Source organism: Convolutriloba macropyga, chromosome 1, assembly GCF_964194025.1.
Source record: "Convolutriloba macropyga chromosome 1, txConMacr16.3, whole genome shotgun sequence".
Lineage (NCBI taxonomy): Eukaryota > Metazoa > Xenacoelomorpha > Acoela > Convolutidae > Convolutriloba > Convolutriloba macropyga.
Window position 1 is genome coordinate 4,681,048 of NC_134468.1, and position 25,106 is coordinate 4,706,153.

A 25,106-nucleotide genomic window follows, 5' to 3' on the forward strand; every position below is an offset into this window, starting at 1 on the left:
TGTCTAGATTATTATTCTTTTAACACCACGTCCGTTTCAGCATGCGTCCGTCTTGTTAGCGTGGCCTAAAATAAAGATACTATAGCAACTCTAAAATTTTGTATTTAATAACTCAAATTTCATTAAGATACTTGTTATAGTCTGGGTTGGTTTCAGAGAACTTAGATTTGTCTCCAAAACTGCCCGTGATCTTGAGAACCCCAAAAAGAAGAGTGGACGGCTGTCCCGGTTGAAGTCGCCAGTAAAGAGAGCCCCTAGTGACTCTACTGCAGATGTTAATGGGGGAGGGGGGATGGGAGGAGTGGTGAGGGGTCTGGACCTGCCGGGGGAGAAGGAGAGACCCAGATTTGAAAATGAGTTGCTGTCTCTTCAAGTCAGAGTAGAGTATCTGTTTGAGGAATGGCTGGAGTTCTACAGAATTCACCTGGGTACAGAAATACTGCTGAACAACTTTTCAATAACCCATTTACAAAAAAAAGCTTAAATAAAAAAGCTCAAATTTAAAAATGGATTTGGAAACGCGCCACTCATTGAGGTAAAAAAAAATGGGATCTATTGTTTTGTCCCCCCCAGTGTTTTTTACGCCCCCAGTTACAAATTATATGTGGTTATATAGCACACGTTACTATGTAAAAAATAGCACGTGCGGCTGGGGGCATAAAAGATATAAGCCCACGAAGTTCGGGGGGGGGGTTGCAAAACAGAATAGATCCAATTAATTAAGTTAATCGACCCACCTCATGAAATGAAAGAAATGTCCTCTGACCTTTTGACCTCATGCTTTCTGTCGTGGTCGATAACACGGGTCAATGAAATCAATAAGTTGAATTTGAAATTAAATTTTGAACTGAAAATATACAAAAATTAGCTCGTATTTATATTAGTTATCTATGCGAAAATATACAGAGAAAATTTAGATTAGCTAGAACTATTTTACATGATTGACATGTGAACAGATCTTAGCTCCGAAGTCAGAGTAGAGTATCTGTTTGAGGAATGGCTGGAGTTCTACAGAATTCACCTGGGTACAGAAATACTGCTGAACAACTTTTCAATAACCCATTTACAAAAAAAAGCTTAAATAAAAAAGCTCAAATTTAAAAATGGATTTGGAAACGCGCCACTCATTGAGGTAAAAAAAAATGGGATCTATTGTTTTGTCCCCCCCCCAGTGTTTTTTACGCCCCCAGTTACAAATTATATGTGGTTATATAGCACACGTTACTATGTAAAAAATAGCACGTGCGGCTGGGGGCATAAAAGATATAAGCCCACGAAGTTCGGGGGGGGGGGGGGTTGCAAAACAGAATAGATCCAATTAATTAAGTTAATCGACCCACCTCATGAAATGAAAGAAATGTCCTCTGACCTTTTGACCTCATGCTTTCTGTCGTGGTCGATAACACGGGTCAATGAAATCAATAAGTTGAATTTGAAATTAAATTTTGAACTGAAAATATACAAAAATTAGCTCGTATTTATATTAGTTATCTATGCGAAAATATACAGAGAAAATTTAGATTAGCTAGAACTATTTTACATGATTGACATGTGAACAGATCTTAGCTCCGAATCCCAGAAGTGAATTTCTATTTTCATCTTTATTTCATGAGAATCATATATGGCTTAGATACAATCGAGTTCCTTAGTTGGAGGTCAGTGAATATTAGAATCGGGTTTCTGTGGGTGAGAGAATTTACTTCTGACAACTGATTGATAGGTCAATAAGATATTGATAGCGCCAAAACAAAGTTAGAATTGAGTTTTGTTTTGTGGCCATTACTTATCGGCGTAGCATCAAAGTTCGTCAGGTAAGTTCTTCTTTTGTTCTTTGAAACTTTAATAAAGAAAACTTCTACGTTTCTTGATGTTTCGTTGAAACCATCACATCCTCCCTCCTTTTTTAAGCAAGTTTGTGGGTATAGGTTCTCCAAGTCTGTCGGGTTGTTTTCTATTTCTTGTTGATGTTAGTGAAGGCTCTGATGGTTCGGGTATTTGGTGCTCTGCAGATGGTCCTCTTCTAGTCTCGCAATTTGGTTGTCGCTCATTAGACTATTCCGTGTTGAGTTTTCGGGCTGTATGAAAGATGTGTTCAAGCCTTTCCTGATGATGAAAATAGCAGGAACTGTCTTTGTTTCTTCGTTGGCCTTGAATAGCATGGGTGCGCACAAATTGAAATCTGCTATTGCTGGTAGTCTCACTCTGCGTCCCAACAAGATTTCAACTGGAATTTTGCCCCTCGTCTTTGAAGTGTTGCGATGTGTCATCAGTGCCCTTTGCAGGAATGCTCTAAATGACACATTAAGATTGGGACTCCATGCTTGAAGTGCCCGCTTCACTGTCTGAACTGCTCTTTCAGCTAGTCCATTAGCTCTTAGATGATAAACGGTTGATTTCATTTTCTTAATATCCAATGATTCACATAACTGTTTACGGTCACCACTTACAAATTTAGAATCATTATCAGAAACTAAAGTATTTGGTATTCCAATTCTAGCAAAGATTTGACTAAGATATAGTTTAACCGTTTCTGATTTTCTATTTCCCGCGGGGAAAGCTTCTATCCTGCCAGAACCCGCGTCAACAATTACTTTAGATATTGCCTTGGTCCTTAACATAACCCCATTCCATGTGGAGCCGTTCCCAAACGTCGGCTTCTGGCCAAGTAGAGACTGTTTTTACCAGGCTAGGCCAGTTCATTTGACAGTTCCTACATTTACTAATAAAATGTTGAACGTCTTGGGTAATTCCAGGCCACCATGTTATCATTCTGACTGATTCCTCAATTGCATTTTTCACAGGATGTGTCTCATGCGCTTTTGCCAAAACCCAGGGTCGTAGTTTGGGTGGAATGAAAGGAACAACACCTCTGAAGATGATTCTATTGTGTATAGTCGGTGCATCTTTCTGTTGTTCGAATCTGTTTTCCGCTTCTGAACATTGTTTCCAATTGCCGCTTTTGCTTCGTTTCATTGTGACCTGGAAGAGTCTGTTTGTTCCAAGTTCAGTTTTGGTTTCTGCTAGGGTCACCAAATCACTCCGAGGGAAGTAGATGTTATTGATTGCGAAGCACGTTCGATCGTTGTCGGATTCGTCGTCGTCAAAATCTTTTTTTGCTCAAAGCGTCTGCATGAGGCATCTGCGCTCCTGGTGTGTACTTCAACTTATAGTTGAAGCCCATCAGAGCTATTGCCCATCTTGTGATTCTCGCTGATGCTGTCTTCTCCTCATCTGGTGCAAAGAAATATTTGAGTGGTTTGTGGTCAGTCTGTAGGTTGAATCTTCTTCCAAGAAGGAATTGATTCAATCTTGTGACCACAAACACAATTGCCAGTGCCTCCCGCTCTATGTTCGAGTGGTTGTGCTCCGCTGGTATCAATTTTCTCGATACATATATGACTGCATGTCCGTCTTGCGAAAGGGCCCCACCAATGGCTTTTTCAGAGGCGTCAGTAGTAACTGTTGCTTACAAGTGGGTTAGCAAATAATTCATTTTTTATGTCTTCAAAAGATTTTTGTTGCATCTTGCCCCATGAGAAACCGCTATTTCTCATTTTATTTACAGGTAGCATTTTTGTTGCAAAATCAGGAATCATTCTTCCGTAAAATTTGGCTAGCCCAACAAACGATTCGAGTTGTTTGTTCTTAGTTGGTGCTTTTGAAATTTTTATTTTTTCAAAATGTTTGGGATCTGGTGCTATTCACTCCTTTGAAATGGAGTGTCTCAAAAAGCTAACGCTATTGACTGGTTTTGAGTTAGATTTTTTCTCATTAACAGGAAAATTTTTCTCACGTAGTCGACTCTTGACAGCAAGCATTCTCTTGTCGAACTACTCTTGGTAGTTCCATACAGCAACACGTCGTCTTGAATGATCACAACTCATTTGATTCCTTTCAGTGTTGATTCGATGCAATTCTGGAAGATTGAAGAAGAGTTTTTCAATCACTGAGAAAGTCGGCACATCTTGAACAGTCCCTGAGATGTGTTGATTGTGCTTATATATTTTGCTTCTTCGTCAAGTTCGATTAGATAGTAGGCATGTGAGAAGTCAATTTGCCAAAGTATGAGGCCCATGTAGGTTGTGCAAGATTGTCTCCATGTCTGGTATTGGGTTGTCCTCATCCTTGACCTTGCCATTGATATGCGATTTTAAGTCCACGCAAAATCTCAGTTGTCCACTCTTCTTTCTCTGCCACACCACTGGAGATGCTTTAGTAACTCTTCTTGGCTGTACCGGTTCAAAGATGCCCTGTCTGACCATTTGTTCCAACTTCTCTGTGACCTTGTGTTGAAGAGGTAGAAGTATTTTTCTGGCTATGCAGAACATTGGCTCTGTTCCTGGTATTGGCTTCAAATGAACTTTGTAACACTGCACAGCAAGTATGTGCTCGGCTGTGATGTTATTCACACCGTGCCTGGGTAGAAGTTCTCTACCAAGTAGTCCAAATTCTTTATCAGACTGCGCAACTGCTAATTGTTTTATGTGAGCCGGCTTCCATTCCACTCAACGTCACAAGTACGTGATCCCAGAAGTGTTAATTGATGACCATTATAAGCTTCGAGATATCTTATCTTACCATTAAACTGAGGTTTACCAAGCTCAGTCCATTTTTTATGATATCACTGTGCTATCTGCACCGGCGTCTACCTGCATTTTTATTTTGCAGTTATTTATTGAGATATATTGAAATGTCACAAACATGCTAAAGATTTGTTCTTTAGTATAAAACATTCCCATCTCCGATGCTGGATATGCTTGCTCTGAAGAAACATTTTCTTCTTCGCAAAACTTATTCTGTCTATTGTACTTTCCTGAATTTGGTTGGGGTTTGTTTCTACACATTTTTGAGAAGTGTCCCACCTTTTCACGGGTGTTGAATTTTTTACTTAGCGCTGGACAGGGTCTACTAGAGTGTGGCTTAACTCCACACCTAATGCACATGTTGTTGCTTTTATTAGCCGTAATTTTTTCATATGGTTTTCGAAAGGTCTTTTTGAAGTTGAACACAACTTTTTTTTGCACAGTAAAGGCCTTTTTACCTGATGAAGAACTTGCAAAAGCCATTGCTTGACGTCTGAACTGTCATTTCAGTAACCGATTTTGCTGGTTTTGCTTTAATACCGTCTAGTAGTCTAAGTTTTGCCTCAGGGTTCCTCAAACTTGAGATAAACTATGTTTTTACCAACTCCTCTTCAGGGTTGGTAGCTGTTTTGAGTTTTTTGAAGTCACAATAGCGTGCTTCCTCTCTAAGACGTGCTAGGAAATCGTCGTCTAACTCCCCTTGACCCTGTATTACGGACAGAAATTTAGCCTTTTCTGCCGTTACTACTCTCTCTTTAGAAGAAATTTATTTTTGATTCGCCAATCTGATGTCTTTATACGGAGTGTCTATCAAATTCCTAGGACTAATTAGGCTACAAAATTTAATAATTTCATGTTGCTCGCACATACTAAGAAAGAGCTTGGTTACTTGTAGGTCCTGTACAGTACCATCGGTGTTGATCTTGTCCTCTTTCTTCTCTGTGCGACATTTCGCCACAAAAGACATAATCCACGCAGTAGCTGATTTTTGCATTCTGTAGATCCAAAGTTTGTCTGTCTGTAGCTGGTCTGGACATCATTGTCGTGGTCGATTACACGGGCCAAAGAATTCAATAAGTTGAAGTTTAAATTAAATTTTGAACTGAAAATATACAAAAATTAGCTCGTATTTATAGTTGTTATCTATGCAAAAATATACAGAGAAAATTTAGATTAGCTAGAACTATTTTACATGATTGACATGTGAAGAGATCTTAGATCCGGATCCCGGAGGCGATTTTCGATTTTCATCATTATTTCATGAGAATCATATATGGCTTAGGTACAATCGAGTTCATTAGTTGGAGATCAGTGGATGTTAGAGTCGGGTTTCTGTGGGTGAGATAAATTACTTCTGACATCTGATTGACAGGTCAATAAGATATTGAAAGCGCCAAAACAAAATTAGAATTGAGTTTTGTTTTGTGGTCATTACTTTTCGACATATCACCAAAATTCGTCAGGTAAATTCTTTTTTTGTTCTTTGAAACTTTAATAAAGAAAACTTCTAAGTTTCTTGATGTTTCTTTGAAACCATCACGTGCGGCTGGGGGCGTAAAAGATATAAGCCCACGAATAGGGGATGGGGTAATTGCAAAACAGGATGATCCAAATAATTAAGTTAATCGACCCACCTCATGAAATGAAAGCAATGTCCTCTGACCTTTTGACCTCATGCTTTCTTTAAAAGTTATTAAGCTTTTTGGTGTTAAAAAGCGTTCGTTCCACCCATCCTTTCTTGGAGTTGAGTTAACAAATTATTCGCAATTGTAGATATTGTTGCTATAGTTAGTCGCATAAAGTTGCAACGCAAGCGAATTCTCCAAAAACTCCTGACTTGCAAATGAACATCAAAATTGTGATGTATGAATGTTTTAAATGTGAACGTTCACCTTTGAAACGCTCGGTAGCGTTGCAACTTTATGGGTCTTACTATAGAAGCGATCCCATTTTTGGGAAATTGTCTCAAATCTGGTTGTTTTTTTTTCAGGCATGCCCTCCCCTCTGCTTAAAAACGTGCCTCCCCAACCAGCAGCACCCAAACGAGGCTTCTCAGCCAGGTCAACTCCTGCTGCTGCTCTGAGGGTGTTAGAGGAACTGATGTTGATGCGGAGCCAGTCTGCGGCTGCTAAGCTGAAGTACCTCCCTCAGAATGTCCTCACGATGGGAGGAGGTAGTATCACCCGGACTTCATCAGCCAGGGGTCTAAGTGGGATTAAAAGGACTGCGTCTGTGCCACCTATAAAATTGCTTCAGGTTTGCGTTTTTTTTTTGCTCTCAGAAGTATACTTGTGTCCAAAATTATAGAAAAAAAGTGCTCTGTGCAATTCAGTAACAAGTATTCATCCGAGACCGTCTCTCCCAGAGAATAGGCTTTTAGGAGGAGTTTAAGACCCCGAAAATTAGTTCGAATCATGGGTCTTGTCAGTCTAAGCTGCTTGGGTTTTTTTTTACTTTTTTGTAAGCAAAATAGTGTCTTCAGAGGTATTTTCATGAGTGGCTTTTTATGACAACCTCAACCAAGTGTGAATTCATAACGAACAAACCGGACAGACCGACTATACCGAAGAAAAAACGTCATGGCTTTCGTCATTTTTGTCTAATGGAAACCGAACATACCGACAATTTTTTCTGCGTTTCAAAACGATGATTTCCGAACTATGGAAGGGTGGTTCCCTAGTTGATAAATTTTTGGTTTTTAAACATAATAAATTGTCGGTATCGTCGTTTTTTTTTAGCCAAAAACGACGAAATTTCTTATGATTTTTCCGTTGGTGTCGTCATTTTTGTTCGGTATTTAACATAAGAAAGATTCGGTATGGTCGTTTTTAAATCGTGTTTGTTTTAGTACCAGGGAAGCCATGCGAACTCACTCGCTGCCACATCTCCACGCTCAGGAGTGGTGTCACAATCCAACAGGCATCACGAGTCATCCAGGGTTGGTTACGACTCCAAGCCCAGAACAGCACGAGAGCTGAAGAAGAAAGTGGCAATCGCTGGTGCCACGAAAACACCTCGTGATAGATCTAGAGAAATAGCACAAGGTGAATTAGATAGCATGCTAAATAAAGTATTTGCATAACTTTTAATTTAAATGCGAAGAAGATTTTAAGTGATCCTTGTTAAGAATCGGGGTGTCGGTAAAGAAGTTAGTATTACAGTATTACATATATGTCCTTAAGTTTAGACTGGAAGGTTGTGTCTATTTACAATGAGTTTAATGTATAGCTTTGACTGTGTCATTGTACTCGCTGAACTTCGGGAGAGTAAGAAAGCGGTCACGGTTGTATCTGGTCAGGGCTGTGTCATTTCTATCACTTTCGTGAGACTTCTTGCAAGTAATTCTTCACACTTGAAATTAATACGAGTTGTCAGTGATCTAAAATAATCCGAGAATTGAAAAAAAAAATTATGATACGGTCGAATCAAAACTATGCCTGCACTTTTAGAACTTCTTGTGAGTTTTGCGCGCATACGAATTATTCAGCCGTGATTTTTATTTTGCTTAGAGACGAAACTTTGTTGTTAATTTAATTGCCTTAGCGGCATTTTGCTGCTCTGGATAGTTTTTCAGATTTTTTTCAGCGGACACTTTAAGCATTCAAAAATAAAAAGTTATTTTTTTTTGGTTAACTCGTGGTTTGCAAACTGCGCAATAATGAATATCACAAAGCTAGCTTCAAAACGCGCTGCTGATTAACTACTCTGCTTCTTATGGGAATCCCTAAATGGCTAATTAAAAGTTAAAGAGCAAAGTATTTTGTCTTTTGAAATATTCTGGCAATTTTTTTTAGATTGATATAGGTAAAGCAAAGTGATGCTATCTTTGGTTTTATCGTAGTTTATGCAACTTGAGGAGGAGTATTTGTATCTTAGTTTATTTTTTCAGTGAAACAAGTTTGTTTATGACTTAAAATTTAACTATTGTTTTTTTAAAATGACTTCCCATTTGAAACATCAGACTGTAACATTGGCATAAGTAATATTATATATTTATTGGGAAGTGTTGTTAATATTCGTGGTCAAAAACTCATCAATTTTCCCCCACAACATTTCCTCCTCCCCATTAAAAATAAACAAACCCCCAAAACTTCCCATAACTAACCCAGACATACCAACTTCTTCTAACTACACGACACCACCTACTAACCAGCAGCCTGCCTGCCCGCGCTCTTTGTCTACCTAACCTCCCGCCCACAGTCCGCAACCTACCGGCACTCCTCTACCTAGGTCTCTAACTAGAAAAAATAACTACCTTCGCCTATCTACTCCCAAGTTCTTTTTCAATAGAGATAGAGTAGTCAAGCCACTCTAGGTTCACCTCAAACGTCATAAAATCAACGGGGCGAGATTACTAATCAATCATCGAAACGTTACTACCTGTTTTTGAAATCAGCATCAAGGTATCAACACCAGGATAATTGTTAGAGCAAATCCTCGGAATAGGTATCTGGTCTAGGATGAAGTCATCTGGATTTCTCAAGGCCGTCCTCATATTATCGATTTAATATTCGCACAAGTAGAAAGACACAGTATGAACCATGCGGTGCGTAATTGTTCTAGCACAGATCTTTAGGTACTATAGTAACGCTCCGTACCTGTTTAAGCATTTCACGACGCATGCAATGCAACGTGACGCTGACTGCCGACCTTGAACGGTTAGTCAATGGTCTTACAGAAAGTCGCTTTTAATTCTCAATGATGCATGTTAAAGGCTCTATCGATCAACCTTAAGGTTCGACTCTCTTCAATTCATATTTTTGTCATTTTGCCGTCCAACGTTTGCCTGCTCAAACCAAGAAGAGGCAAGAGCTGGTTATATCATTGTCAAAACTATCTTGCAAAAAATTCAGTTACGATCCAACTCTGATTGGTCTGAGCACCCATATTTAACCCAGATCCATTCGCATTTCATCACAAAGGGTTCCCGATAATTAGGATAAACGTATAAAGAGATATTCGCTCTCTTCTCTCTCAATGAACTAGCCTCAAAGATGCCCCATTTCCAAACAACTGCCCTTACTCGGGTGTATTTAAATTTCTTTATTTTGACATTCAGATCACTGAGCAGAAATCACACTGTGCCAACGTCGTTTTACCAGTCATTGCAATGGTGGTTTTTATTTAAACAATAGGATTTGCCTTTTCTCAACCAGTTAAAAGTCGAATTGGTTTGGCTCCCCCCCCCCCCCCAATAAAAAACTACCTCCTCTGGTTTACTTAGTCTACTTACCACAAACAACTACACTACCTAATCCCCCACACCCATCTACCACCCATACGTACCCAAACCTAATTATCCTCCCACGTACCTAACCCCGCCCACCACCCTCACCCCCACATGCAAACACTTGCTAGGAACTATGCCTGCATTTCGTTTAAATTATTTTTTTCTTTTATTATAGGTGCCTAATGTTCTTTATTCCTTAACCTTTCTTTTTGTTTTCGAAATAAATTGCATGACTCTTCTATTCTTTTCTGGTACTCTACTGGCTTTGTTTTTCGTTCAGTTCCACGCCTACTTCGTTCTTTGTTACAACCTCGCGCTAAGAATTAAAGAGCGCTTTTTTCAGTCACCTCCACTCTGCAACTGGATTTTTTGCGTGACGCTTTTTGCTACTGTTTTCTCTACGAGTTTTTTTGTCAATTGTCTGATAAGAAAGTTTGAGCTTTCATAACTTAACTGGGTCGCTGAAGTGACTTTTGCGCCTATTAGATAAGTCTGAGCCCCAGGCGCAATTGAGAATTGAATTTCAATAAACTTGGGGGGGGGGGGTCACTTAATCCGGATGATTATAAAGCTATATTGATGGAATCATTTTTTTTTCAATTTTGATTTCGAAAATATGGACAGAGTTTGCTATCAGAATATCGTTCTTTTACGTCGCAGCTTTCATCTTTGGTCTTGTTGTTCTTTTTTAAAACTACAGGTTGTGAACAGTCTATTTGTCCGGCAATCTGCTGGCTATGATTAGTGATAATACTAAAACTAAGTTTATTATTTTGTATTGTTTATGTGTTGTGTTAAGATGAGAAGCAACTGGCATGTCCTCTGAGCCTGCGGGCCAGACTGACTGGACAAAGAGTGGCAAGTGACTTCAAGTGCTCCTGTTCTCCATACAGACCACCCGAAGTCAGAGACATTGAGGTACCGCCCCATGCAGTCTCTTTCCCAAATTTGTCTCTTTTTGAAATAGCAAACCAACAACGGCAAGCTAGATTTTCACGTATGAATCTTATATGGTACCCAAGAACCGAGATAACATTTTTACGTTTTTGCATTTATAGAATTATGAAAATGTATTTCCTGTGTGATTGGTCAAGCTCAAGTCTCGTAACTAATAAAGATCGAATGAAGCAATACTGACTTTATGATGTTCGTAAGAAAAAAAAAATTGTTTGTTACGATGAAAATTTGTTTATGATATGTTTCTTAATTTGAAATGGCAAGCCAAACACAAATATTGTATGTTATACTATAGCACACAATAATTGTGCATGGCTTGCCATTTCAAATTAAAGAACATAGCAGCAACAAATTTTCATCGTAACAAACAATTTTTTTCTTGTGAACATCATAAAGTCAGTATTGCTTCATTCGATCTTTATTAGTTACGAGACTTGAGCTTGAGCAATCACACAGGAATTACATTTTCATAATTCTAAAAACGAAAAAACGCAAAAATGTTATCTCGGATTCTTGTGTACCATATAAGATTCATACGTGAAAATCTAGCTTTCTCGTGAACATCATTAATTTAGTCTTTCTCTATTCGATCTTAGTTATGAGACTTGACCAATCACTACATTTCGATAATTTTGAAACGCTTCTGTTGCCATTTTTGCGTCCAAAAACTCAAAATTGCGATTTCGGACTTTTGGGTACCACATAAGAATGATATATAAAAATCTTGGCAACCAAAGCAAGATCATATAAGAATCAGAGCATAACCATATAAAGCACCTTGTAACCATAATTTGTCTAATATTGCTTGTAACTAACATATGTATGGATAAACTATTTTTTGTCTGTTTTTATTTATGAGTCCCGTTTTTATTCAGGTGGACCATTTTGTTCAACATTGCATCCCTGCGCACCAGGTGCTGGTACTGGTTATTGTGGATCACAAGGACAGCAGTCGGTTCCAGGCCAGGGAGATGTACGACAACATCTACTCCAGAATGAGTCGGAACAGGACCAGTCCCTGTTTCCAGTCCAAAACAGACCCCTTCAGATTAGGTATCATCATTACTTGTTTGAAGGTTGAGAGAGAACAACCTAATGTAAATTCTGCATAAGATAAGCTTGAGATAGCTTTTAAGGTCTTGATTGGCCCGCATTTAACGTTTACCCATTCTGTTAGTTTAAAAAATTGTTCAAATTTGGTGAAGTATGAATTTTGGTGGCTGCCTTTTCCACCTCTATTCGTTTCACCCCGCAGCATTAAACCCAATTTTTTTCACTCCTATCATTTAACCCCAATTTTACCATAGCCAATTAAACTTGGACGGTTATCTTGCAAGATCCTGCTAAAGACTATGATTTCTTGCATGGCCTTGAAAGAAGACGACTGTCCTGCGAGACTCTTGCAGGATAACCGTCTTATGAAGACGACGTGGTGTTAAATGATGTAGGTAAGAAATGATGTAGAAATAAAATTCAGAGGGTTGGATGAATTGGGGTGAAAAAGTAGAATCTTGCTTGTAACTCCTCATATTGGGAAAGAAGTTTTTCCTACTTTTACTATTTTACTCAGCCGAGAGGTAAGGTGTGTGGTTCACACGCCAATGATTGAGAGTTCAATCCCCTGCCTCCGTGAAGCTGTCTGTGTGAGGATGAGCTCTTACTTAAGCATAGCTTCTTGTTGACCATAGCCTGGCCAATGTTGGCTGCAATGATGGTACCACGCGAAAGTTTCAGACGCAAAAAAGTGGCCATAGTCACCAAAAAGAGCAATGCTGCTCATAAAAAGATCAGTCTGAATTGTGGGGAATAATAAGAAAAAGGGCAGCTGAGAACAGGCTACTGTAGGCCTAATGAAGCTGTTCCGCTGCGATTACGCAGGAACCACAATTGTTATTATTATTTTCCTTTTTTTAACAGAAACTCAGTATATCCAAAAATTTATCCGTGCTGTTTTTCCAGTGTATTATGATCTGACCAATGCTAAAATGCCGGATACTAAAACTTCTTCACACGAAGTGCACGAATCGATGACGTCATTGCTCCAGTTACGTCACAGAGTACATCCTGGCATGTTGATGATGTTCTGCAGAGGTCAACTGTACTTTGCTAATGAGATATTCGATGGATATGGAATCTCGAGGCAGGATTTCTTCCGACAGTTGGATCGAACTAAACGAGACGTGGATAAAAATGATTGGCTACCCGAGGACTTCAAGTTCGGCCAACCAATCAAAAAGAAGCATGAAAAAGGTAAAAAATATATATCCTCCAGAAATTGAAAACGTTTCATTTTCACCTTATGAAGAAAGTTCGTAATAGTTAAATATTGATTTCAGAACTGCGATTAGAAAATTAATTTTGTTGAAATTGGTAATTCCCGGAAATTAGTGTCAGTAGATCACAGCACTGATACATAATTTTCCAACTGTACAGCGTTAAACCCGCACTGATTCAGTGTTTGACAGTGGTTCAAGTTTTGACAGAGCGAACGCATAGTACGTTTTGTAATTGAAAATATTCTGCACATTAGGTTTTAACTTTTCGCCAATGATCATGCAAAGCTCATGAACAAATCAGAGTTTTCAAAAATAATTACTAACTTTGAGGGAAAATGTACTGTCACAGCCATGACAAGTAATTTTAGCAACGAAACAGCAAAATTAATTGTTTTTTGAGCCCAAAATCAGCTTCGTTGAATTAAATATCCAAACTATAGAACAATGTCTGTATATCAAATGGCTCATAAACCCCAAAGATTATTTAAAAAAATTAATTTTGATTCCTGACAATTCGCTCCTTTGTATTTTAACTAATTTTCAGATGGCAGCGAATATATTGTCTGCGGAATTGTTTTTATTCAAAAATTTTCCGTCCTTCGATTTCTGGACAAGTTCAAAACTTTAAAAATTTAAATTATTTCTGCCCGAGTGTTTTCAGAGCTTCTTCTTTTTGTTCTGATTTTGTTTTGTCATGGAAAAAATTAACCTGGTCAGAACTTTTCCATTGAAAATGGAGAATTGATTTTTATGATTCAGCACTTATTGACTCTGGTAATATGTTCGTTTAAAATTGGAACAACCTTATTGAAGCAAATTACCTCAAGAGTTCAAGACCGAGCTTCAAAACCCGGTGAGATTGTTCTTGATCACCCCCTCCAACCTCGTACCGCCGGTAGCCCCTAGATGCTACTAGGCGCCATCGGATTCTGTGAAATTCCAAAAAAAGCAGTCGAGTACTGCTACAGAAATAGCCACAATGGGGAGGAGACTTCAGAGAAAATTTTTTTCTAAAAATTCCTAGGCAAGACATCAAAAACAAGTAGTGGTCGACACCAACTCGATCAAAAGTCTAGTTATAATTACAGTTTCGAACATGGGAAAAATGAATTACAATTTAAGAAAAACTGTTCTGCACGATAGTGTTCGTCTGCAACTCCAGTTTCAAGATAAAGCAAGCTCACGAGACATCATTGATGACTTTGACCCCATCAGTGTTGCACATACTGGTTTGACGCAAAACTTTCAAGACCTGAGTGCAAAATAGCAATTCCACACAACACCAGGGACCATACTTTTCATCCCCGACACTGTCAATAGTTTCTATAAGATGCAAGTGTTAGAAAACTCGGGGCATGAAACCAAAATTAGATATAGTGGTTGGGGCTGAGAGCACGACTCGTGGTTCAATGTGAAATCAGTTTAGGCCTAATCGAAGCACAAACATATTTTGAACAATCGCAAAAAAATAACAAAAAGAAATTTTGGATAAAATTGACTTACTCTTCGCGTCATGTGAGCAAATCCAGTTTGATGATAATTTCTTTGAAAACGTTGAAGAAACAATTCAGAACAAAAAACTGACCTGTTTTCAGACAATAGTAAGTTCACATGTTCCAACATGTCGTTTCACCCCGGTCAGTTTTAGAGCTAATTGGTCACCAGTGCTCACCAGCATCCTGGATGATTGTGCCAAAACACCAGATGACGAACTAAATTCGCACAAAATGTTTCAGTTTCGAAGTGCATCCTGCGTGCGATCAACCGAGGAGGTAAGAAGCATATACGAAATCAGGATCAGCGGCTCTCCAATTGCATCGATCGATGGAATGCGGTGAATATGCAAACTTATGGACAGAAGCTTTGTCAATGAAACAAGCGAAGAAAACTTCCACAAACGGAATTGAAGAAATAGCCAGCAGAGCTCAGAGTCTATGTTTGCAAGGTCAGTTTGGACGCGCCGCTAAAATCTTGTCATCTGAGTGAGTTGCGCTTAATAGCAGAGGTACTCTGAAAGCACTAGAAGAGCTACATCTCAAAGAAGCGCCTCCAACCTTGCTCCAAACTTTTAATGTTACATCGAGTGCGTATCAATTTAGCGATAACATAATTTTTGAACAATTGAAAGTTTTGAGCAAGTACACTGCAGCTGGCCCTTCCAAGATGTATTCAGAGCATCTATTTCACGCAGTAGAGTTTACTGTTCCCGACCACTCTGAATCCACCCTTAAAGCAATAAAAAGGTTTGTAAATACAAGAAGCAGGGTAAATTCCCTTCATTTGTTTCAAAAGCCTTCAGCAGCTCGTCGCTCACAGCTCTATCCAACACGAAAGGAGGAGTACGCCCAATAGCTGTCAGTGAAATCCTGAGGCGCCTTATTGCTAAATGTTTAGTGAAAGAAGCAAAATCAGAAGCAATTGATTTGTTCGATTCCTTTCAGCTAGGGGTTGGAGTCAGCGGAGGTGCGGAAGCAATCATCCACTCTGCGAAAATCACTTACGAAAAGATCTTCAACACTGACTCTAAGGAAGGAGTGCTTCAGATTGATTTCCGAAAAGCCTTTAGTTCGGTTAATAGTTCATACTTACTGCGAGCAGCATGCGAATTCATACCAGGTATTGCAGCCTTCACAAACTTTTGCTACACTCAGCATGTTCCACTGCTGTATAATAACGCCAGTCTTCAAAGTGATTCGGGTGTTCAACAAGGAGATCCCCTGGGTCCACTTCTCTTTTCGGTGACGTTCTCTGATGTAGAAAAAATAAGAGACGCGGTGCCAAATCTTACCCGGCACATTTGGTATTTGGACGATGGTTTCGTTGCAGGCTCCGAAGATCAAATCCGAACAACGCTCGATATCTTAGCTAATGAAGGTCCAAAAAGGGGTCTGTATTCAGGAAAGACAAGTGCGAGCTTCGTTCAATCGTAGATCTACCCTCAGCTGATCGAGAAGTTACAAGAAATAGGCGCAATTGTTTTGAAGTACTGGGTGCCTCTGTCGGATCACCAGAATTTGTTTCTTCTTGCTTGCAGAAACGTGTTCAAAAGGTTGTGTCGCCCTTGGAGAATTTGAGTTATCTGGATGATCCTCAATTTGCTCTCGGCATACTTCCTTATTGCTTAGGGACACCAAAGTTAGTCTACTTTCTGAGCACTAACACAACAACAAGAGATGCGATCGATGTTTTAAAATTCTCCGACTCAAACCAACGGGATGCGTTAGATCAAATAATAGGTACTGTCATCTGTGGTAATTCATAGAAGCAGTCAACCTTGCCGACGAACATTTCTAGCTTCGGAGTGCGTCAATCGCATGAGCAATACAGGGCCGTATATGTTGGCTCAGTGTTGGCGTCTGATGACTTGGTTCAGAAAATTATAAACCAGCGGGCTTCAGATAATGGAGTTTTTAAAGAACTCTATAAAAGCCTTCAACCTTTCAACTTGACTCCCTTTACACAGAAAAAAGTTCAAGAAGCTGCAGATACTGAAAAGTTTTCGGAGCTGCTAAGAAATCAGTCGCCAAACAGGGAGAAAGCAAGACTGCAATCCCTCTGTTTGCCTCAATCCGGCGCATGGCTTGCGGCACCACCAGTTCCTGCCTTAGGTCTCCATCTCATTTCCAGTGAACTTCAAATTAGTGTCAAGTACAGATTAAGGATTGCAGTTTATGAAGATGAAAGAAATTGCCCTTACTGCAGGTCTGGGAACCTTGCAATTTTCGATGACCACGCCGTCATCTGTCACCGAAAAGGGGATGCAATTTCACGGCACGACAGGATTCGTGACCGTATTGCATCAGCTTGCTCAGCAGCTAACCAGTTATCAAAAAACGGAACTTTATTGCTGGAAACAGTTTTCGCCCTTGCGACATTGTTCTGCCTTCATGGAAGTCAGGCCGTCCAGCTGCTCTAGACGTCACTGCAACTTCTCCACTTCAACCAAACATTACAAATCATAGAAGTCTGGTTACGCCTTTGAAGCAGCCGAAGAGCCAAAATATGCAACACACAAAAAATTTGCTCTGAACAAGGAATTTTGTTTGTTCCTCTTGCTGTTGAAACATTGGGTTGTCTGTCAGTTACTCTCAAGAAAACGTTAAAGCGCATAGCTCTGTTAGCTGAAAGCGGGAATTATCAGTCGCGAGGACATTTTTAATAGATTGGCTCAGTCGGTTTCCGTTGTGATTGTACGTGGATCGGCTACAATGTTGCTTGCGCGAATCCCGCAACCCCGACTTTTGCAATGTTTTTGGGCAAACTCTATTTTGAGCAATCATTGTGAACTCCAAGAAGAGTGGAGTGATTTTAGAGGTGTCACTCAATGAGAGGGGATTTTAATTTTTGTTAGTATTGTCTCACCCAACAAGCGGGGAGAACATATATATTTTTCAAGAGTTCAATGAAGATTGAAAAGAGAAGAACTCTGAAACTTGGAGAAAAAGACTGAAAGAAATAGAGAGCGATTGGGAAAGAATGAAGAATTCTTCAACAAAACAAACAGTTCCTTATTTGAACTTTTAATGAGCAAAAACTTGTGATTCCGAATCAAATTTTGATAACAAAGATTTGCCATAATTTAAACCTAAAGGTTGAATATACTGGGCTTATTCTTCCTCAAAAAAATATGTTCACTTCAGGTACTCTGTGGACATTTTTTGTCTATAACTATTGCGATATAAATTTTAAAGTCAATCAGGATTTACCGGTATCCTAGTAACATTGTAAATCACCCCTGAATCAGAATATTGTCAGTCTGTATTTTTACTATGAACAGATTATGATCAAGTCATTTTTTACCCTGTTCAGACAAAAAAAGCTCTCTAAAAACAGTACAAAATCCAATTCTGGGTTTGCTTTGGGCAATCTTCAAAAATATACCGTGAATACTCTGAATCAACATTTTCTCAGAGGAAAGAATAGGGAAAGGTTTGACAGGAGCTAATTGTACCGCAGAAAGGGTGACCATAATATTGCATAGCATATCAGCTTCTTAAAAACAAAAGTGCTTTAAAACAACTTGTTCGATTCAAAAGTTTATCAAGTTTAATTGCGAAATTAATACCCGTTGAACAGCTTCAACGGTTCTAAATGCATAGATATAACCTGTTCTTCATAGATATAATCGATCCATTGTGACTATTTCTGCCGCGCTGAAGGTCTGTGTTGCTCACTTCGGACTGTTCTGAAGTGATTACGATAGAAAGTATGATTTGGATGTCTCAACTGATTGGGAGAGCCAGCAAAACAGAATACACACAGGAAAGGAAGAGTGCCAATTATGGGAGGAGACAGATGTAACAGTTAATAATAACTCTCCAAACGGATTAGTTTATCAAGCACTACAGTAAAAAAGAAGCAGTCAGTAGCTGAGTTACTTCAGCACCTTTATTATCACATAAAACAGCGATGTTTGATGCAGGTACTGAAGTTGACGTGAGGAAACTGTCATCAAAACGGGATGCAGTACTAAAAGAAATCTGAGAGTGTAAAAAAGTGAATGGAGGTGTATACCAGTGAATAAAAGTCTTCAACTGAGAGTGAAATACTGACTAAACAGTAGCTGCTGCTTTAATAAGACGTGCATTTGTCCTCATCTGACAAGCTTGCACTAGTTTTTGAAGTGAAGGGAACGAAGGGAGAGTCTCAAGGTCCTGCCGCAGTTTCTTGGAATTTGGTTGTGGTATCACCTTGTTTAGCTTTCACCGGTTGGTCGCAAATGTTCGTCCCTCGATGTCTGTTGCAGTTTCCCTCGGATGCTGAAACTCTCCTTTCGGAGTTACCCGGACCCCAGTCCCATAGCATGTCGGTACTGAAAAATTGCATTCCAACTGTATTTCGTGGGCCCGGAACAGTATCTGTTTTTGTCGAGCTAAGACCAGATATTCAGACAAGTTTCCATTACAATCCGAAATAAAAACCACAAAAATTTTAAATTTCGGGTCAGATTTATCAGTTTCCAGACTTCCGGTGTGTCTTTACTGGTTTTGGCGTACATTTACTGGACTTACAAAGTTTCAAGATTGTAAGTCATTGTCATGCTCAAAATGTGCATCGTCCAAAGTATCATTTTTTAAATTTGCACATTGTTTAATGGTTATCCTATGAACATCATTGGAATCAAAACCAAGAATGCTCAGTCTATGTTCAGAGGAAAATTATCTATGCGAATAGGCTGCACATAATGAGGTAGCAATATACTTTCAACTAAATTTTTATTTATGTATCTATGTAACAATTTAAATTTTTTATGTTTTTCGGACCCACAGTACGAACTATTGAGATTTTTTGTCTTGACTTAGTTCGTTAACTTCATTAAGAAATAGTAATTCTAAAAATTTTGCAAACGTAGAACAACTGATAATAGTTGGCTGTCATACCTCGAGATCCCGCCTTCTGTTGACTGCAATGACAATAACAGGGCTCAATTTTTTTTGGAATAAAAGCTTTTAAATATGCGAGTGACACTTACAAAAAAAGTTGGGGCAGTATTTTTTTTGTAAACGATGGTTCTATCTGCATCTCTGTATGTCATCTTACTGCAACTTCAATTTCAGTGCTCAACAAATTTTTTTCCCATTTTGATATTCAACTCACACAAACGTGCAATGAGCCATTTTTAATAAGCTCACTTTGATTTTGAGAATGACCTGATCAAAAACTATGAGATATAAACGGAATGACAGTAGGTTGAATGGATGTAAAATACTTGTTGGTCTTTTTTATGCAAATTTTTTGCTTGACCATTTTGCGAATTTCTTCTTTCACTTCTCAAGTGACTTTTTCACGCTTTCGTTCTTTATTTTTGAGTGATCTCTATTGTTCAACTGAAAATGGTAGAAGGAAACGACACTCTTCAGCTGTCTCCATCACCCTCTAGAAGGGGCAATCGAGGGAATAAAAAAAAACCGCCAGATACTCTTGGCCAATCTCAGAAATTAGCCATAAAATTGTAACTTGCGGACAATTTAGATGAATATAAATGTTTCCCATATGCTTTAACAATACAGTTTTGATATTCTAGTGCTATAATAAAACGAATTATAAAATTTTAATAAAATTTTAAAGACAAAACTGCTTCATTGTTTCTAAATTGAGGTAATATAACTAGCAATAGTGTTTAATTAGCGCGTGCAAAATAGATGATATTTTTTCAAGAGTTCTTCAAAGTATTGCAAAAAAAATCCGGATTGAAATATATGTGGAAAGGTACTTTAGAACTTTAAAGAAATTGAGTCAAAGCAATCATATCAGCCTGAAAAACTGAGAAAAATTTATTGGTCAGGTGGAAAAACTATTCTTATACTTGTCGCGGATGATTCTTATGCAAAATATATTTTACTTAAGCGATTTTGCTTAAGAAGTCATAATTGTATTAACTGATGGCACATTGCTCTAACTGATTTTTTCTCTACAGGAAAGAAAAAACTCAGATTGGCGTAAAAGCCTTCAAAATCAGTGTTAACAGGGAACAAATTCGAAGACAACTATTGGTCAAGGAATCTCTATCAAATGTTTTATGGATAAAAATAGGAAAAACGAATGGACAAAAGATCAATTCAGATATCACAAAGCATTTCCCAATTGAAATGAATTTGACGTTATGCAGACAGAAAAGAAGCAGTCAGTAGCTGAGTTACTTCAGCACCTTTATTATCACATAAAACAGCGATGTTCTATGCAGGTACTGAAGTTGACATGACGAAACTGTCAAAGTGAATGGAGGTGTATTCCAGTGAATAAAATTCTTCAACTGAGAGTGAAATACTGACTAAACAGTAGCTGCTGCTTTAATAAGACGTGCATTTGTCCTCATCTGACAAGCTTGCACTAGTTTTTGAAGTGAAGGGAACGAAGAGAGAGTCTCAAGGTCCTGCCGCAGTTTCTTGGAATTTGGTTGTGGTATCACCTTGTTTAGCTTTCACCGTTTGGTCGCAAATGTTCGTCCCTCGATGTCTGTTGCAGTTTCCATCGGATGCTGAAACTCTCCTTTTGGAGTTACGCGGACTCCAAACCCATAGAATATCAGTACTGAAAAATTGCATTCCAACTGTATTTCATGGGCCCAGAACTGTATCTATTTTTGTTGAGCTAAAACCAGATATTCAGACAAGTTTTCATTGCAATCCTAAATGAAAACCACAACAGTCTTTAATTTCTGGTCACATTTAGCAGGTTCCAGATTTTCGGTGTGTTTTTACTGGTTTTGACGTACATCTACTGCTTTTGGCGGTTTTTTCTAATTCGTTTTATGCAAATTTCAAGATTGTAAGTCATTGTCACGCTCAAAAAGTGCATCGTCCAAAGTATCCTTTTTCTATTTTGCACTTTTTTTCATGGTTCTCCTATGAACATCATTAGAATCAAAACCAAGAATGCTCAGTCCATGTTCAGAAAAAAATTATCTATGCGAATAGACTGCACATAATGAGGTAGCAATATACTCTTAGGATACACTGATACAGTTTTGTGCCGACGATATACAATTGGAATACAATGTTTCGGTACTGATTTGCTATGGCACTAGGTTCCGCGTAACAATCTTGTATATATTCAAAAAGAACATGCAAAACACATCAACTGTCAACGATATACATTACACCTTTTAATTTGTAATTCTAAATTATTTAAGAAAAGTATTATAGTACAATGCCTTATTATTTTATTTTTTCAAATCAAGATTGAAAAATCCCGTTTCTGCTATAAGTTAGAATAAATTGTTAAGTTGTCAATGTTTTTTTCGCATTTAGCCAATTACAAAAGTTTGAACTGTCAAAGTTTGGAGTGCTTTAGTATTCATTTTAATTTTTTGGGCGGCTTATATTCCATAATTCAAGAGGAAGATTAGTTTACTCTCTTTCTATATTCTTTGCTCGCATGTGCCCTCGGCAACTCCTGCCTGCAGTTTGATTTTAACTAAAACACTACCAACAAAGTTTTGACGGCATCTTCTGATAGTTTTTGGAAGTGTCTTTTTGAGGCCTGTTGCCCAGTTCTTAGGACAATTAATTTGTGTTAATTCGAAGGGCAGCTCAAAGTTTTTTTGATTAAGTAATTGCATGGAAGTGTCAGAGAAAGCAAAAAACTGACAAGTTTGCTTCAGGGTGCTCTTTTTTTCCTTTGAAAATTTCTCGAGGTTTTGTCAAAAAAACAATGTAACATTAGCGGGGAATAGGGGAAGCTTTTTTCACTGCAAAGCGCCCGCATCTTTTATCGTTGAATGCGGTGAAAGTGGTGAAATTTTGCAAGATTTGTGTTTTTTGGCGGTCAAAAATTTTAAAAGTGAAAAGTGAAAAAAAAACGTTTTTTTAAAAGTAAAAGCTGACTGATTTTTTTAAAAAATGTATTATTTTGTTATCGTAATTTCGTTTCCTATATTTGTTTGGGTACTGATAAAGTCTATTAAACTGTACGTTAGGTAGGTGGTGCCATCACCCAAAAAGAAACATCAAATAATCCTTTATCCGAAAAGAACTTTGTCAGAATTCAGTTACTGTTTTTATAGCGTCTGTGCTGCTCTCCTCTCTGTAAATTCACAGCTTCAAAATGAATTTTTTAGTAATTAGTGTGTCAAACATAGGTGACACCAAAAATTCAGTCGTCAATTTTTCTATGTTGGTTGTATGATGGGCTTGCCGACTACTCAGAACTAATGTTTATTGTTTTCACACTAAGCTCAGAAAAACAGAATTTTGCTCTAAATTTACCATTAAAAATCGATTAGATGCCGTGATCAGAACTCTAGACATAATAGAATTCAATGTCAATTTTCTCTGAATTAATTTTCAATACCGAAATGTTGTTGGACTCCGATTCGGAAAGCTTCCAACAAAATTTTTATTTATGTATCTATGTAACAATTTAAATTTTTTATGTTTTTCGGACCCACAGTACGAACTATTGAGATTTTTTGTCTTGACTTAGTTCGTTAACTTCATTAAGAAATAGTAATTCTAAAAATTTTGCAAACGTAGAACAACTGATAATAGTTGGCTGTCATACCTCGAGATCCCGCCTTCTGTTGACTGCAATGACAATAACAGGGCTCATTTTTTTTTGAATAAAAGCTTTTAAATATGCGAGTGACACTTACAAAAAAAGTCGGGGTAGTATTTTTTGTAAACAACGGGTCTATCTGAATCTCTATATGTTATCTTACAGCAACTTCAATTTCAGTGTTCATCAAGTTTGTTTAATTCCATTTTGATTTTCAACTCACACAAACGTGGCAATGTGCCATTTTTATAATGAACTGACTTTGATTTTGAGAATGACCTAAAACTATGAGAATGACCTAAAAACTTTTGAGAATCTAAAACTATGAGATATGAACGGAATGACAGTAGGTTGAATGGATGTAAAATACGTGTTGGTCTTTTTCATGCAAGATTTTTGCTTGACCATTTTGCGCTTTTCTTCTAGAACATTCTTGCACTTCTCAAGTGACTTTTTCACGCTTTCGTTATTCATTTTTGAGTGATCTCTATTGCTCTCACTCCGAAGTAAAGCTTGTTGCTAATTTAAATTCGGTTGCAGCAAAGCAGAGTCGTGAGGGCATATGATTACGAAGAGTGAGGTCGATGGTTCGAATCCCAGTGGTTGCAAATTTTTGTCCACCCGCCTGTCGTTCTAGAGCAATAATTCTTCCAACATTAGTCGGTTTGTGTTTGATTTTTTTCAGTTTCAATCACAGTAATAGACTTATCAGAGAAGGAGATGATGGAAATATTAGAGGGAGCGGGAGACGAGGAAACTGATGGAGCAACACGCAAACACCAAAAGCACCGCGATGCATCACCAGGGGGCAGAAGTGACAAACATCAACTGAAAAGTGAACTGAAAATGGTAGAAGGAAACGACACTCTTCAGCTGTCTCCATCACCCTCTAGAAGGGGCAATCGAGGGAATAAGAATAAACATCCAGATACTCTTGGCCAATCTCAGAAATTAGCCATAAAAGTGTAACTTTCGGACAACTTGGGTGAATATTAGTGTTGTTGGTCATATGCTTCAACAATACAGTTTTGATGTTCTAGTACTATAATCAAACAAATTCAAAAAGACAAAAATGCTTCATTGTTTCTAAATTGAGGTAATACCACTAGCAATAGTGTTTAATTGGCGCGTGCAATATAGATGATTTTTTTCAAGAATTGTACAAATCCGGGTCGAGGTTTTTTGGTGAATTTTCGTAAGAAATGCGGTGAATTTTCGTAAGAAATGCGGTGATTGCGGTGAATTTTCGTAAGAAATGCGGTCATTGCGGTGAAAAAAAATAATTCACCGCTTTTCACCGCATTTCTTACAAAAATTCACTACCAAATTCACCGCATTTCTTACAAAAATTCACCGCATCGACTATTATAGCAAATTAATGTAAGAAATGCGGTGAATGCGGTGAAAAAAAATAATTAGAGTATTTACTCTATTTATTTAGAATAATACTCTATTTATTTAGAGTAGCTAATTTTGGTGCGGGTACGCTTAAAATTACTTAATTCGTGATTCGCGGAGCGGAATCCTGACTTGAGTTTCTACTGCTTACTCGCGAAGCGGGATTTACAAGAAGAATTGTTAAACTGAATTCGAATTGCAAAGTTAGGAGAATGAAAGTAAATGTTGCACAACAAAACGTGAAGGCGTGATCAGACATGTCTGGTCACGAAGCGGGAAACCAAGAAGGAAATGACAACAGATCACGAGGTATTGAATGAACAAATGATTAACACTTTATGAAGGGCAAAATAAGAGAACTAAATTAAAACATCGTATTTAATATGAACTGCACATAATAAATTACTAAGGATGATATCCTTGGGTATCACATACCCCTGACTTTGACAAAGAAAATTGTGACTATAACAATTTTTGAATGTATAAATTAATAACAATATTTACAAATTAGTACTTGGTCCCCGGTTAAATAAATAATAACAATATATTTACTGGTTATCATAGCTCAAAATAAATACTATCCAATTATGAAATGTTTAATTGTCACAGTTTTAAATAAGCTCAGTTTTAATTGTCCCATTCGTTTTCGTCCGAATTACGTCCTTC

At 38.0% G+C, this 25,106-nt stretch overlaps 1 protein-coding gene across 1 annotated transcript; it reads left to right on the forward strand.

The window, feature by feature from the left end:
• Positions 1-128: 128 nt before the first annotated feature.
• On the forward strand, positions 129-24,117 carry LOC142344861 (uncharacterized). Its single transcript, XM_075396899.1, has 7 exons — positions 129-428; positions 6,574-6,839; positions 7,432-7,627; positions 10,613-10,731; positions 11,646-11,823; positions 12,730-13,020; positions 23,728-24,117. Exons 1-7 carry the CDS (start codon positions 293-295, stop codon positions 24,009-24,011), a joined length of 1,470 nt encoding a protein of 489 aa, XP_075253014.1. The 5' UTR covers positions 129-292; the 3' UTR covers positions 24,012-24,117.
• The last annotated feature ends 989 nt before the right edge of the window (positions 24,118-25,106 follow it).

Coding starts and splice junctions, on each gene's coding strand:
- LOC142344861 (XM_075396899.1), top strand. CDS start 293: ATGGGAGGAGTGGTGAGGGGTCTGGACCTGCCGGGGGAGAAGGAGAGA. Junction 6,840..7,431: donor CACCTATAAAATTGCTTCAG/GTTTGCGTTTTT, acceptor TGTTTGTTTTAG/TACCAGGGAAGCCATGCGAA. Junction 10,732..11,645: donor CCGAAGTCAGAGACATTGAG/GTACCGCCCCAT, acceptor GTTTTTATTCAG/GTGGACCATTTTGTTCAACA.